The sequence below is a fragment of the Amblyomma americanum genome, chromosome 4 (assembly GCF_052857255.1).
Source record: "Amblyomma americanum isolate KBUSLIRL-KWMA chromosome 4, ASM5285725v1, whole genome shotgun sequence".
NCBI lineage: Eukaryota > Metazoa > Arthropoda > Arachnida > Ixodida > Ixodidae > Amblyomma > Amblyomma americanum.
Window position 1 is genome coordinate 126,434,823 of NC_135500.1, and position 12,175 is coordinate 126,446,997.

Below are 12,175 nucleotides of genomic sequence, written 5' to 3' on the forward strand. Positions count from 1 at the left end.
TACCAGGTGATATAATTTTCGTTCCGCTAATAATCCCGACCTTCCCTTCAATAACACCTGCCGTGAAATGGAATGGCGCGATTGAAGAAGCCAGGCTAACTAAATATCAAAATACGAGCTATAAATATACAACTGTCAGCATCTGAGCTCTGACAGAGATCGCTAAACAGTGGGGCTGTAAGCTTGTCAGCTTTATCGTTATCAACGCTTCCCATCTAGATTCCAAGTCCATCCGGTTGACACGGCTCCTGTTCACCAGCACTGCTTTCAGCATAGCGAGTACTGCGCAAAAGACTTCCCAAATTTTCTTTGACAGGTAAAGAGAGGTATTGCTGTATCCGGCGCCGTGATTGAGCCCAGAAAGCTTTTAACCCCTTCGCTAACCCACTGGTTAGTCGGCCCTGTCTCTGTTATGCTAACCAGCGCGTCGTTAAACTGGGACTGAAAAAAACAAACAAAAATACGTTCCCAAAGAACGAAGACCGGGCAGACCTGCATACCAAGCACCAACAAAAGCGCGCATCTGAGTGATGAGCTCAGAGAAACCATCAGCCAGCGAGAACTGGAAGCTACAAAAGAGTTCGCGAGCGAACGAAACGAGCTAACACGCGGGTGGCCTTAAAGGGACGGTTTGCACAAAGGAGGCGGTTTTCGCCGCTTCGCTCCGTTGCTGAGGCAATCCGCATCTCTCCCTCCTCCTCCTTCCTCTGGCGACAACAAAAGAGACGGAGAGACTGCGCACCCCCGTGGGGGGGGAGGCTACTGCAAGGAGGAACACGACGCCAACAAGCGCGCCGCGACGCGAAGTGCTCGCGGCGATTTGAAGCGATGGGGGAGAGAGAGCTGTCGCCTTGCTTAGCGGAGCACTCCCTGGCTTTGTCGCGCGTGTCACGGACACGACGGGAGGCGAGCGGGGGAGCCCGGCTCGCATCCTCGCTTGCAGCAGCGTCTCCAAGAGTTCAGTGAGTGAGGCGTTCTCGCAGGAAGGAGGAAACGGCCGAATGCCATGAAGCTCGGTTTGAGTCGCAGAGCTCCTTTTTGGTTAACTTGACAATGGGAGACGCCACAGCACTGTCGGCGCAATTAATTGCGCGGAGCCGTGACTTTCATTCATTTCGTTGAAGCCACTTTGTCTCCACGAGAAGTAAGCGGTTGTAACGGTGCATCCTGCTCACTTCACGCAAGGCACGAATTTCGTAACGATTCTGTCTTCTTTTCTTTTTTTCCACTTCCCTTTTTCTGTATTCGTTTCTCTATTTCGTATATTCCCTCACTGAGCAGGAAACTGGTAACTTATAGTTGTCTATTGGGCTTTGTCTGCTGGTAGGGTGCGTCCTCAAATTGCTTCCGGTAATCTCTCCGAAAACATACAAACAAAACAAAAGTAAACGTGTAAGAGCATCCCAGCTTTTCTTGCCTTCCTTCCGCGCAAGGATGCACCTGCACGTCTTCCTCTTTCCCTCTCTTCGTCCCATCCCTGCAGTTCAGGTGCCCGCCCGAAGGGAGACAGCCATTTCTTTCTTTGCCAGCAGCCACCTCCTCCTCCTCCTCCTCCCCTGAGCGAACTGATCTACCGGTTCTACCTCGCTCTCTTCCCTCCTGCTTTTTTTCATCTACTCTATCTTTTCCCTCAGCACACAGCATAAAGCCAGACTCTCTATTTGTTAACCTCCTCTCATTCCTTCCTCACGCTGTTTCTCTTAAACCGCATATCTTGTTTGAAAAGCTTCCCCTGCGAGAATGTTTTCCTACAGCACACCGGGCTTTGTCACGTGCTATCTGTGTAAGCGCATCGTGATACAAGAATCCTAATAAAGCCCGAGCTTTGCGAGGGGTATGTTCACAAGTCCTAAAGGCAGCCACAACCAAAACGCGGCAAGCTGCGTGCGTCAGCTCGTCCCGTTAGCGGTCAGCCTGCGGCGCTAGCCGCCCGTGACCGCCGAGTGAGCGGCCAACGGAGGAGCCAGTCCCGCGTTGTCCGTGGCGGCGTTGCCGCCGCTCGCAACGCCGCAGGGAGCCAAGGTTAAGTGCCGGGCTGCCCGGAAACACGCCCTAGAAAAGAATGGCGGGCTCCCGAGGAGAGACACCCACAACGTGCTCTTCGCAGTTTCCATTTCGGGCGCAGTAGCCAGCCCCCTATCGCTGTCCATCATCGGACGAGGCGCCGCTTGCCTTCGCCTTCTGTGATGGACGAGTGGGCGCCGCGGCGAAGCCACTTTTCTCGGCGGTACATGTTGCAGCGTGTGTGTTGGTGCTTCTGTGGCGCAACGAGTATTGCAACGGACCGAGTATAGGTGTGCTCCAATACACTGTAGCGCAGCAAAAGACGAGGACACAAGAGACGAGAGACGAACAAGTCAAAATCCTGTAAGCCTTTCTTTGATAAAAGTCTTGTGATAGGAAAAAGTAGAGAAAGGTTAACGCGCGAAATCATTGAAGCCGAAAAGATAAATAGGTCAGGATGCTCGTGTGTTAGCACACCTTCCATTCTCCTCTCAGATAAAGAGCTCTTTTTTCTAAGAAGTCGATTCTGTTCGCACGTGTGATTACTGTTTTCTGGTGTATAAATGTGATGCTTCAGGAGAATAAAATTTGTTGGAAGTTAGCGCTCGTGGTGTTCTTCTCTCGTCTCTTGTGTCCTCGTCTTTTGCTGCGCTACAGTGTATTGGAACTATGTACTAACAAGCCCAAAAAGCCACGCTATAGGTGTGTCTTGCGGTAGCCCTGCTATTTTTGCATGCGTAAACTGCGTTAATGCTGCGTTAAAAAATCGACTGGGAGAAAAGACGTAGTAATACGCTGACACGACGGCACGCTTTTTTTTTCTCATCACGACCGCGCGTTAATTAGTCTGGCTCCAAACTCTCGTTAACGTTAGCTGACTGGATCGTGAAATGGCGTCGTCTTTCGTGTCGACGATGCGACTCTGCCAATACATCAGGCACAGAAGAAGTCTGGAGAAAGTGATCTGTAAAGCGAAGGGCAAAAGGATAGAAGAGGCATAGGACAACAGCTTGTCGTGCGAATGCGTGTCTACAACCATGTAATTCTTTCGGTTAGGCTTCAAAAATTTTAGCTTGTAGACTTGATTTAGCCTAAAAGCAAATTCCTTTCGAAAGAAGCGGTATCAGAGAGACGAACACCGGTTCACCTTTCTCTCAAAGCCCGGCTGCGTTGTTATTTCTAGCTGCTGAAATAATCCCAACCGGTTCGCGTCTTCCCCACTTGCACGCCATGGGCAGATGGACAGTAGGGCTTGTTTGATATTGCTTATTTTTCACGTATTTCACTCAAACTCACACTCGTGATTGGCATGCAATACAAGTCTTCTATGGCCAAAAACGAGCATGTAAGATCGGTGTGAACCGGCATATTAAAAAACTGAGCCGTGACTGATTTTTTTTTTCTTCTACTCCTGCCGCCTCAAAAAAGAAAAGTAAAGGAGATCACTGCTACCGCACAAGCCAGCATCTCAATTAGAGCGGAGGAAAATTTCGAGCGGTTTATAGCCCGTACGCTGGGGGCATATTACAAGAGAAGCACCCGCACGCCTTGCTCACTGTACATGCAGCGGAGCCCAACGCATACTACACACCACGCACGCGGCTTCTTCTACTGCGCATATCGCATGCGCGCGTCATTGCGCATGCCGGCGCGTACGTCCGCACCTGACTGAATGCGAATACCAGCGCCCCACCCGGATTTCAGGGCCGAGCCGCAGGTGTGTGCAGGCGTCCCGCGCCTTCGGTCGGCCGGCAGCCGCGGTAAATCCCGACGCGTGAATCCCGCGACGAGACCAAAACGATGTATGCGCGCCAAACAACGTATACAGACAAGGCAGGCAAACAACATGGCCGTGTATACACAGGGTGTGACGCAGGCGCTGCCCGACTGCACAACACCGGGTAGCGCTTTTGTTGAATTGCTCAGGCAGACATTGGGTTAAAACCTTTATTTAGATTGACGCAACATGAACTCAAGCGCCGCTGAGCCATTATTCACGAACCAATACCACGCACGCACACTCGAGTACTTTCGTTAAGATGTTTGGTTTGGTTTATGGGCGTTAACGTTCCAAAACGGCTCAGGCTATGAGGGACGCCGTAGTGAAGGGCTCCGGAAATTTAAACGCGCACTGACATCTCACAGTACAAGGACGTCTAGAATTTCGCCTCCATCGAAATTCTACCGCCGCGGCCGGCATCGAACCCGTGTCTTTCGGGTCAGCAGCCGAGCGCCATAACCACTCAGCCACCGCGGCGGCTTTCGTTAAGATGTAGTAAAATGCCGTTCGATTATTATTATTATTATTATTATTATTACTATACAGAACGGTGATGCATATACAGCGTGCGCAACATCCGTACAACAGAGCACTCCGAAGTGCTCGCAGCCTCTTGCCGCGGTGTGGTAGTGGAACGCATTTTTCTCTCAGAAGAAAGGATATGAAATGAGAGAGGGAACGGAGAGAGAGCGAAGGCAAAGAAAAAGTAAATAAACGCGCGCGCGCTACTCCGCTTGTTACGAATTCAACGCGACGAGCGCTTTCACAGCCGACTGCCAACAAGACGGCTGCCTCTGGTGCTGCTAGTCGGGTGCCGCGCAGCGTCGCGCTGTATACTAAGCGTGGTCGGTCGGCTCGCATGCGGCGACAGCGGGTATTCGCCGCCGTCGTGCGCACGCGTCACAGGGTACGCGGTCGGCTGAAGCAGCAGAGTCAGAAGCGCGGCCTCACGAGAGATTGGCATCGCCCCGCAGAAGCAACGAAGGCAAGGAGAGCGGACCTTGGCCAGCTGGAGGAAGTTTTGCTGTCTACGTTTTCTTTCTCTTTTTCCGCAAAGAAAAGCAATGTAAAGAAAGCGTGAAGATGCGGCGGTGGCGGCGCCGGCGGCGAATTCTCGGCGCTGGCCTGCCGCCGATGCCAACGAAGGAGCAGCTCCGGTTACTGGGGGGGGGTGGAGAAACGATTTAGATGGCCGGTCACCTTCGATCGAGCTTCTTTCCTTTATAAGCGTGTTTGCTTTTTTTTTTTGATAACGCCGTCAACTGTGCAGCGTTTCCTTCCTTTCTCTATTTTCTCACTCTAATGTGATTGTAACTTAGTATTTGCACCTTTCAATCTGGTTGCGTGCTTAGTTAAGGAGGGAGGACGGCGAGGGTTTTTCAGCGGGAAAGTTAAGCTTCAGCTGCGTGAAGGGCCGTGAGATTCCAACGAGAAACTTGGTCACTATCCACGTGCGTACGTGCTAGAAGTCGTGCAAACTGTGTGCACTGTTGCCGGCTATAGTTATGAGGCACGCAACATGTTTGCCCGGTTTTCCTTTAAAACGAGGACAATCAGCGAATTGGCAACGATGGTGCTTTTATTTGCTACTATTACCAGCCATTATATGTCACTGAAATGGCGGCAATAATGAAGCGGCAGTACTTCATCCGAATTACACAATGCCGCTTCTAAGAAGCAAGTCTGCGTGTGGGCAACAAAATATAGAATCTGTAGAATCCACGCAAAAACAGCAGAAGTAAATCAAATGCGAAGCACACGGTGGCTAGAGCTCAGGTTATGTGCAGTTTCTTAACCGAAATTAGCAACGTTAATTCAGTAGCTGACAAATAAAATTTCTGCACTTTCTTACTGAATACGTTCAAATTTCCGCATTCAGTCGAAGCGCACGTTACTCTCACGGGTGCATTCTTTTCCTTTTTTTGTTCTTGGGGGGGGGGGGGGGGGGCAGTATGGCATCAGAATATACAGGTTAAGAACTAAGTAACTGAACTATGTGTAGCAGCGCTTCTTCCTTAAGCGGGTACATCAGCCACTTCTACGGCTTTCATCGTAGCTCCGAGAGAACCGTAAAGTTCACCCAAAGTATTTGAGATGTCTAGTGATCATTATCATAAACTACCAAGAAGTTATTTTGGTCTCATAACACGCAAGTGGGAAAGCTAAAAAAATTGGCAGATTTCAAATGTCTGCTTATCAATGAACTCCGAAAACGTGGGCGGAGACCGCCCTGACAAACGCGATGCTGCTCCTATCGGTGTAAAGAGGGCTTTGCTGTAGTCGTGGCGCGCTATGCAACGAAGCGTAATTACGCAGTCACGCAGCATCGTTGACGCCCTGTATTTTTGCTTTCAGACTGCATGTGCTGGCGAAAATTTTGTAAGCAATAGGGCCACAGAAAAGCTATCGAGTGTCCTTGTCGGAACGACAGCAAGCACCGCAGGCACTTTAAGAGAATTGATTCTTGCTGATCAATGACACCAAATCGCGCGAGAAAGTTCCCTCCACTGCCTGCACTCGGAGGAAAGTGCGCATATTTCAAAACACGTATCCTATACCGGTTCAAAAACTTTGGATGTGCTCTTTTGCCCCGTATTTGAGGAATATGTCTTAGGCAAATCACTTTTTCATTGCTCTTTTTTTCTTGCTAATGCAGCAAATCCAGCTTTCGAAAACGAGTTCGTTTCTTAGCACATTTCAAGCTACCAAAACCCAACTCCTCTTGAATGCACCGAACGTTTCTGAACGCTTCGTCCTTGCGTCCTTTGCACGGCAGTGAATGCGCAACGCCGGCAGCGTACTGCAAGCGCTGCACGCGAAATCCTTTCGGCATAAGTGCTAATCCTGTCAGAGACTCGAGTCTACTCAACCCGCCTACAAAAGTTGGCAAATGAGCAACCGGGAGCGCAGCAATGACACGAAAAGGTCACGGGGCAATTGAGATACGTTTTCCAGTGGCATGCAAAACTAACTGGCACCGTACTCGCCGCAGCGTTCGACGGGGAGGACATCGAGATCGACGCCGGGGGTAGGACGACCCGTCTCCTCCGCATTCCAGCCGCTCTCAAACAAACAAATCGACGACCATAGCACACACGCGCGACTCGGCGAGCTTTTACGTTCGCGCCTTATCTGATTGCGCCAGAACAAGCAAGTGGCGAAAAAAAAAAAAAACACGCGGGAGCTTCGAGCGTCATTGAGACGCACCGGGACGTTTGCAACTTGTAATATCGATCCTCCGCATTCGTTCAAGGTTGGGTCCCCTTCTTTTTCTCAACTTTTATTGCCGCAAGGTCGCCAAACGCAGGACCGAAGTGAAGACACTGCGGCGCCGATAAACACACCGCGTCTCCGCTACTGAGCAGTACGAGCGCAGTTTCTATTGGCGGCCAGATTAGGACAACACGCCTCAATAGATAAAAAGGAAAAAAGGCCAAGGCGTAAATAGATCCGGGTTCAAGAAGATGGGCTTGAAAAGCGGGTGAACTTTCTAAGAAAAAAGTGAGGAGAGAAAATGAATAAAAGGGGTCGGCACCGCGAAATCTGATACCGAAACTTGATTTTAACCGCCATCAGGGCCAACTCTCCACGTGGGTGCGTGCCAGGCGCTTGGGACGGAGTAACGTGAAACATACAGGGAATAAAAAGGCGGCATCGAGTTTCCATGGAGCCTAAGAAGTCGAGCGGTGCGACTTGGGAATTATATAATGCCGCTGCCCACCTAAATAATGGTAAGACGAGTGGCGGACGTTGGAGATGCAGTTGTTGCCTACGCAGCGAAGTTCGCAACCTGGCTTCTAATTCAGTCAGGAGCCCATTTAATCATACGTAATTGATAAAGTACACAAATGTTACAAAATTTCGGCACTTCGGTATAAAGATAAACCAAATCCAGAATGTAAAAGCACTGAAATGCAAACCGAAACTAACACCATGAGACAACTGGGAAGGGGACAAAAGGGGTCTAACACAACTCAGGCTGAATACAAGTCCAACACAACGTAACAAAACCAAAGAAACAAAACAAAACGGGTACTTACACCTGAGGTACATCTTGGCAGGGGCTTTAGCGTTTTGGTCTCACTAGAAGAACAAGTGTCCCCGGCTGTGGATCCCTACGGTCACAAACTGCGGCGGCGTCCAATTCCGCGAGTCGAAATGCAGATCACCACTGGCGCGAGTCAGGGAAATAATACGAGACGCCGAAGGCAGGGGCCCGCAGAGGATGGAAAGTGAAGAGCGGCCGGCTTGCTCGTTGTCCCGGTGGAAAATCGGTGGTGGCCGAGATGCGTGGTAGAAATCGGGGAGCCGTGTCAGGAGGACCGGTGCTGGTTCTCTCCGCTACTGGCTGCCGTGCTTCTGCTGGTTGATCCCCCGGGAGGCATATATAGGAAGGGGCAACCCGTCCTCGTCTGCTCTTCGCCTCCGACTGTGCCTGGTTCGCCGGTGCGGCTCGGTGTTGTTTAACGTGTGGCCGCTCTGCTGTGAAAGGGGTCTTTCCAGCCGGAAAGACTGGAGGGCCGGAAGGAAAGGGGCGAGGAGGGAGGTGTGCGCACCGGCGCTGGTGGTGAGAGGCAAACCAAGAAGAAGAAGAAGAAGGGAGGAAGAGAAGAGGCGGCAAGAACGCCAGGAGATAGAGAGAGAGTGGTACACTCGCGTAAGCGATAGAGTGGCGTACCTGACCGGTGCCGCCACCACCACGACCGTGGCAAGGAGGCTGTACACGCCGGTAACTCTCTCTCTCTCTCTCGCATCGCTCTCGCTATGCGCCCTCTCTTCTATGCGGGCCGTTATCCGGGAGCAGAAAGGAGAAAGCGACTCTTCAGGGTTAAGGTTAGCATCGCAGCGGCGACAGAGGCGAGCGGCCCTGCAGGAGAAGGAGGGCACTCTTGGCTGGCGTGCGTGGCGGAAAGGGTGCAAGGCGCGACGGTGCGGCTTCGATAAGCGCGCACGTCGGGTGTACCGCGCGCGCGTTCTCCGCGGAGCAGCGACTTCGACGCCCCGCTGGCGAAAGGCGCTGCCGGCCCGTCGAAGAGCCGCGCACCATGGTAGCGTTATGCAGGGAGCGTTCGTGTATTCAAACATCGAAGTTTATTCTATCCTGTGCGGACGTGCGCACATTTATAAAGAGAGTGGGAATGTGGGTAGAAGATGTTGCTGCGCTTTCATCGCTAGGCCCTTGCTTCGCTTGCTCTCACCCCGCATCATTGCGACGGCATGCGCTGTCGTGCCGGAGACAGCCTGCGGCTATGGTCCATGCTGCATAGTACCACCAAGAAAATCGCTTCCTGAGAGAATTCGCTCCGATGGCGTTCTACGTTTTCTCCCACGTTCGTATATATGGTCTGAGCAGTTTATTCTAAGAGTCTTGAATAAGCACTTCCCTCTGCCGAATGCATTTTTGAGATGTCTGCACTGACCCTACCGTGCTTTCGGCAGCCAGATTAAGGCAGTTAAGCTATTGAATCTCAAATCGCTCTGCAAGGAGTTTGTTAAAATGTCTTATAAGACGACAAGGTCTGTTTGTGCGCTTTGTCTGGAGACAGGCATTGTAGTCTGACAGAGGCAGAGTGGTGTACGCAGAAATCGCCTTGTTCGTGAGCACGGGCTTCTAGAACGTCTGTCCTTTGCACTACAATATTCCTTTCTTTCCGGTTTTCCTGTCGCCGCTTTTGAATTTCTTCAATGTCTTGGTTTTTAGACAACATAACTTAGCGGTAGCTTGACAGTGCTTGTGCTTGTATGGATCAATTTACCTTGGCGATGTAACTAGACACATAACGAATGCAATACCAGCATTTAAATCAAGTTTAAGCGATTGGTTACGAGAATAGTGAACCTCTCATGATGTCTTTCTATAGACTTAACGCTGAAGGATATCTGTACCTGACATCGCCTAGGTGTAGAATCTTCTGAGAATCGGAAATTGCGGCTGAAGAGTTGTCATAAGGGAATTTCGTTTAAGCTTCGGCGCTAGTCTGAACGGGCAAATATATAGAATACTAAAGTAAAGAGGCAAGCGCGAATCAACGAAAAATCTCGAATCAAAGCAATTAAATTTTATCGGGATTGGCATGCATTGACACAGACTGACTTCCAGTGCGGCACGACTTCAGACAGTGAATCTGGTCTTCCCGGGCACTATATATGCATATCCAAAGACACACCATTGATTACTATTATGAAAATGAACGCGCGCTGCACTGAGCGACGCATACGCTCGGTCCTCTCGACGACAGCGCATCGCCACTCCCTATTCGATCTCAGGTGCGATGGGTTTAATGAATTCAGCGGTCGCGCAACTTCACAGCATTAACTATACATGCGACTCAGCTCCCTACATTCCGGTATCTCAAATTTCACTGATTAGGGTGCGTCAATTTTTCATAGGCCAGGCTGCCAACCATTTATTAGGGACGGCCCCTTTACGACGTTAAATGCACACAACTCTCACTGGCGTGGACAAAAGAGAAATCGAAATGCCAGGCAGGCATTGAAAAGTAACCACTTAAGTGGCGGCACTGCCGTCTACTTGGCTGCCCAAGTATCGCCAGCTTTCATCACCGACCGATATGGTCATTAATCACTCGGAGACGCCGTTAAGTCGAGTCGTGACCGGGTCCCAGATACAATTTCGCCTGCCACGGCTACAGCGTTACAGTGGAGCGTCGATTGCACGCTTATACGATAAGCGCGCGCAGCCAAGCCAAGCCGATCAGTTCATTGCCGGCTCCGGTCAACAGGCTTGTCGTGAATGCATATTCGTCGCGACTTATGCGCATTACCTGATCGTTACTCGCTGGTTGCGCCCGTATCAAATTGCAGTCGCTCTAGCCCGACGCTCCAATTAGAGCTGGCTCTATGGCAACAGCACGCATGCGCAGTATACTGTGAGAGTCAGAGGAATAGGGTCTTATGTATGTATACGGGCATGCGTGCGTGCATTATGCTGAGCGAGTTTCGCTGAATTGATCGAACGGCCACTCGGGACGCGTAAGCGAATACATCCTCTCGTTGTGTTGTACACCGAAATCAGACGGTAAGCCAGAGTCGAGGGGCGCGTTCAAGGACCGTGAGCTTTTATAGCGTGCGGAAAGCGAAAGCAATTCTGGGCTGTTGTTTTCGATTGAGCATGATCGAATAAGCGACTCCGTCATATATACGGTCAACACCTTCGGGTGCAAACGGTGCATACTCCGCCGAACACTTACGTGAAACTTTTGGAACGTGCTTTGACAAAAGAGATCTTAGTCAAAGGCATCTCATGTTTTTATCTTCGATAGTGGTGAATCGCTTTGACAGATAACGAGCATATAGTTTCCTTCTGCAACTCAGGCTGTCAGGCAATGCTTAAACATGATTGCTGGGTCGTGTTCTTTTAATTTTTCGATATTTGCTGCAGTCTTTTTCATTATGGTGATTCAGCACCTAGGAGTGATTCCGATTCGGGCGTGGCCCTGCATTATAATATTCGCTGCTTCTTTTTTCACCTTGAAAGAAAGAAGTAGGAAGTATCGCTTACCGTGTTTTCATATTTTCCACACGGTCATCCCTTGAGTGAAAGTCAACCACTGGGCTTATTGGGATCAACATACCCCTAACCAAGCCGCAACTCGAAAGCTGTTGCGAAGTAGTTTTTTTCTTATTATCTGCTTTTTTATTTCGCGGTTACATTATGAAATATGTATGTAAACGTTGATGTACTCTTGCATACGGAGTGCTCTTCTTCTTTGCTGTTAAAGAAGTCGCTTCACTGCAGAAGATAGTTGGGTTTTCTTCGGGTGTTTCTCAATTTTGGCCCGTGGTTTTAAAATGCCAGCAGACGTTTCCTGGCAGACGAAAATAAATTTACCTTTTATAGTCCACTCATATCCTAAGCTAGCGATTCTTTTCTTACCTCATTCGGCAATTAAAAAAAAATTGATCCACACAACCGTCCGCAGACAGAAGACAACCGCGCGGCGACCGCAAGTACCGCGTGTGTCCCTTCGACGTCCACGGGGAACGATCAATAAATAGCCCTCGTTTATAGCCGCCTCGGTTCTGCCCACACTGTCGACCCTGTCAGCGACTTTGCGCCTGCGTCCACAGGCTGTCGCGACATGTTTGCTTTCGAGCCAAGCCGATGACAGCTGCCTTGGCTGTCCTGGACGCCCGACACCCTGTCGCGCGAAGTGGCCGCCAGGCCTTGCATGCCTCGACGTCCTGTCCTTCCTGCCTTGCTCGCACATAAACGCCGTGCATTTCCTCCAGAGCATGTCGGTGCGTGCAATGCCAGCGCTGAAAGACGCCGATGTGCATATGCGCGACAGTGTCTCGTACCCGATCGCCGCATACATGAAACGAAGATAAACAACAGCACGGAAAGCAATGCTGCGAACTTGTCTTTCG

General features: G+C 50.5%; 1 protein-coding gene across 6 annotated transcripts in view; it reads right to left on the reverse strand.

Moving 5' to 3' along the window:
* The window catches only part of Tsp74F (Tetraspanin 74F), a 345,404-nt gene that overhangs the window by 39,365 nt on the left and 293,864 nt on the right, over positions 1-12,175 (reverse strand). For 3 of the 6 annotated variants that reach the window (XM_077661653.1, XM_077661654.1, XM_077661655.1), the window contains one exon: positions 7,825-8,296. The exons of 2 other annotated variants lie outside the window; for them this stretch is intronic. In XM_077661653.1, coding sequence (XP_077517779.1) covers positions 7,825-7,837 — 13 coding nt within the window. In that variant the 5' untranslated portion in view covers positions 7,838-8,296. Of the gene's footprint in view, positions 1-7,824; positions 8,452-12,175 lie in introns of those variants that run through there. One more of the 6 variants, XM_077661656.1, reaches the window with a different exon arrangement.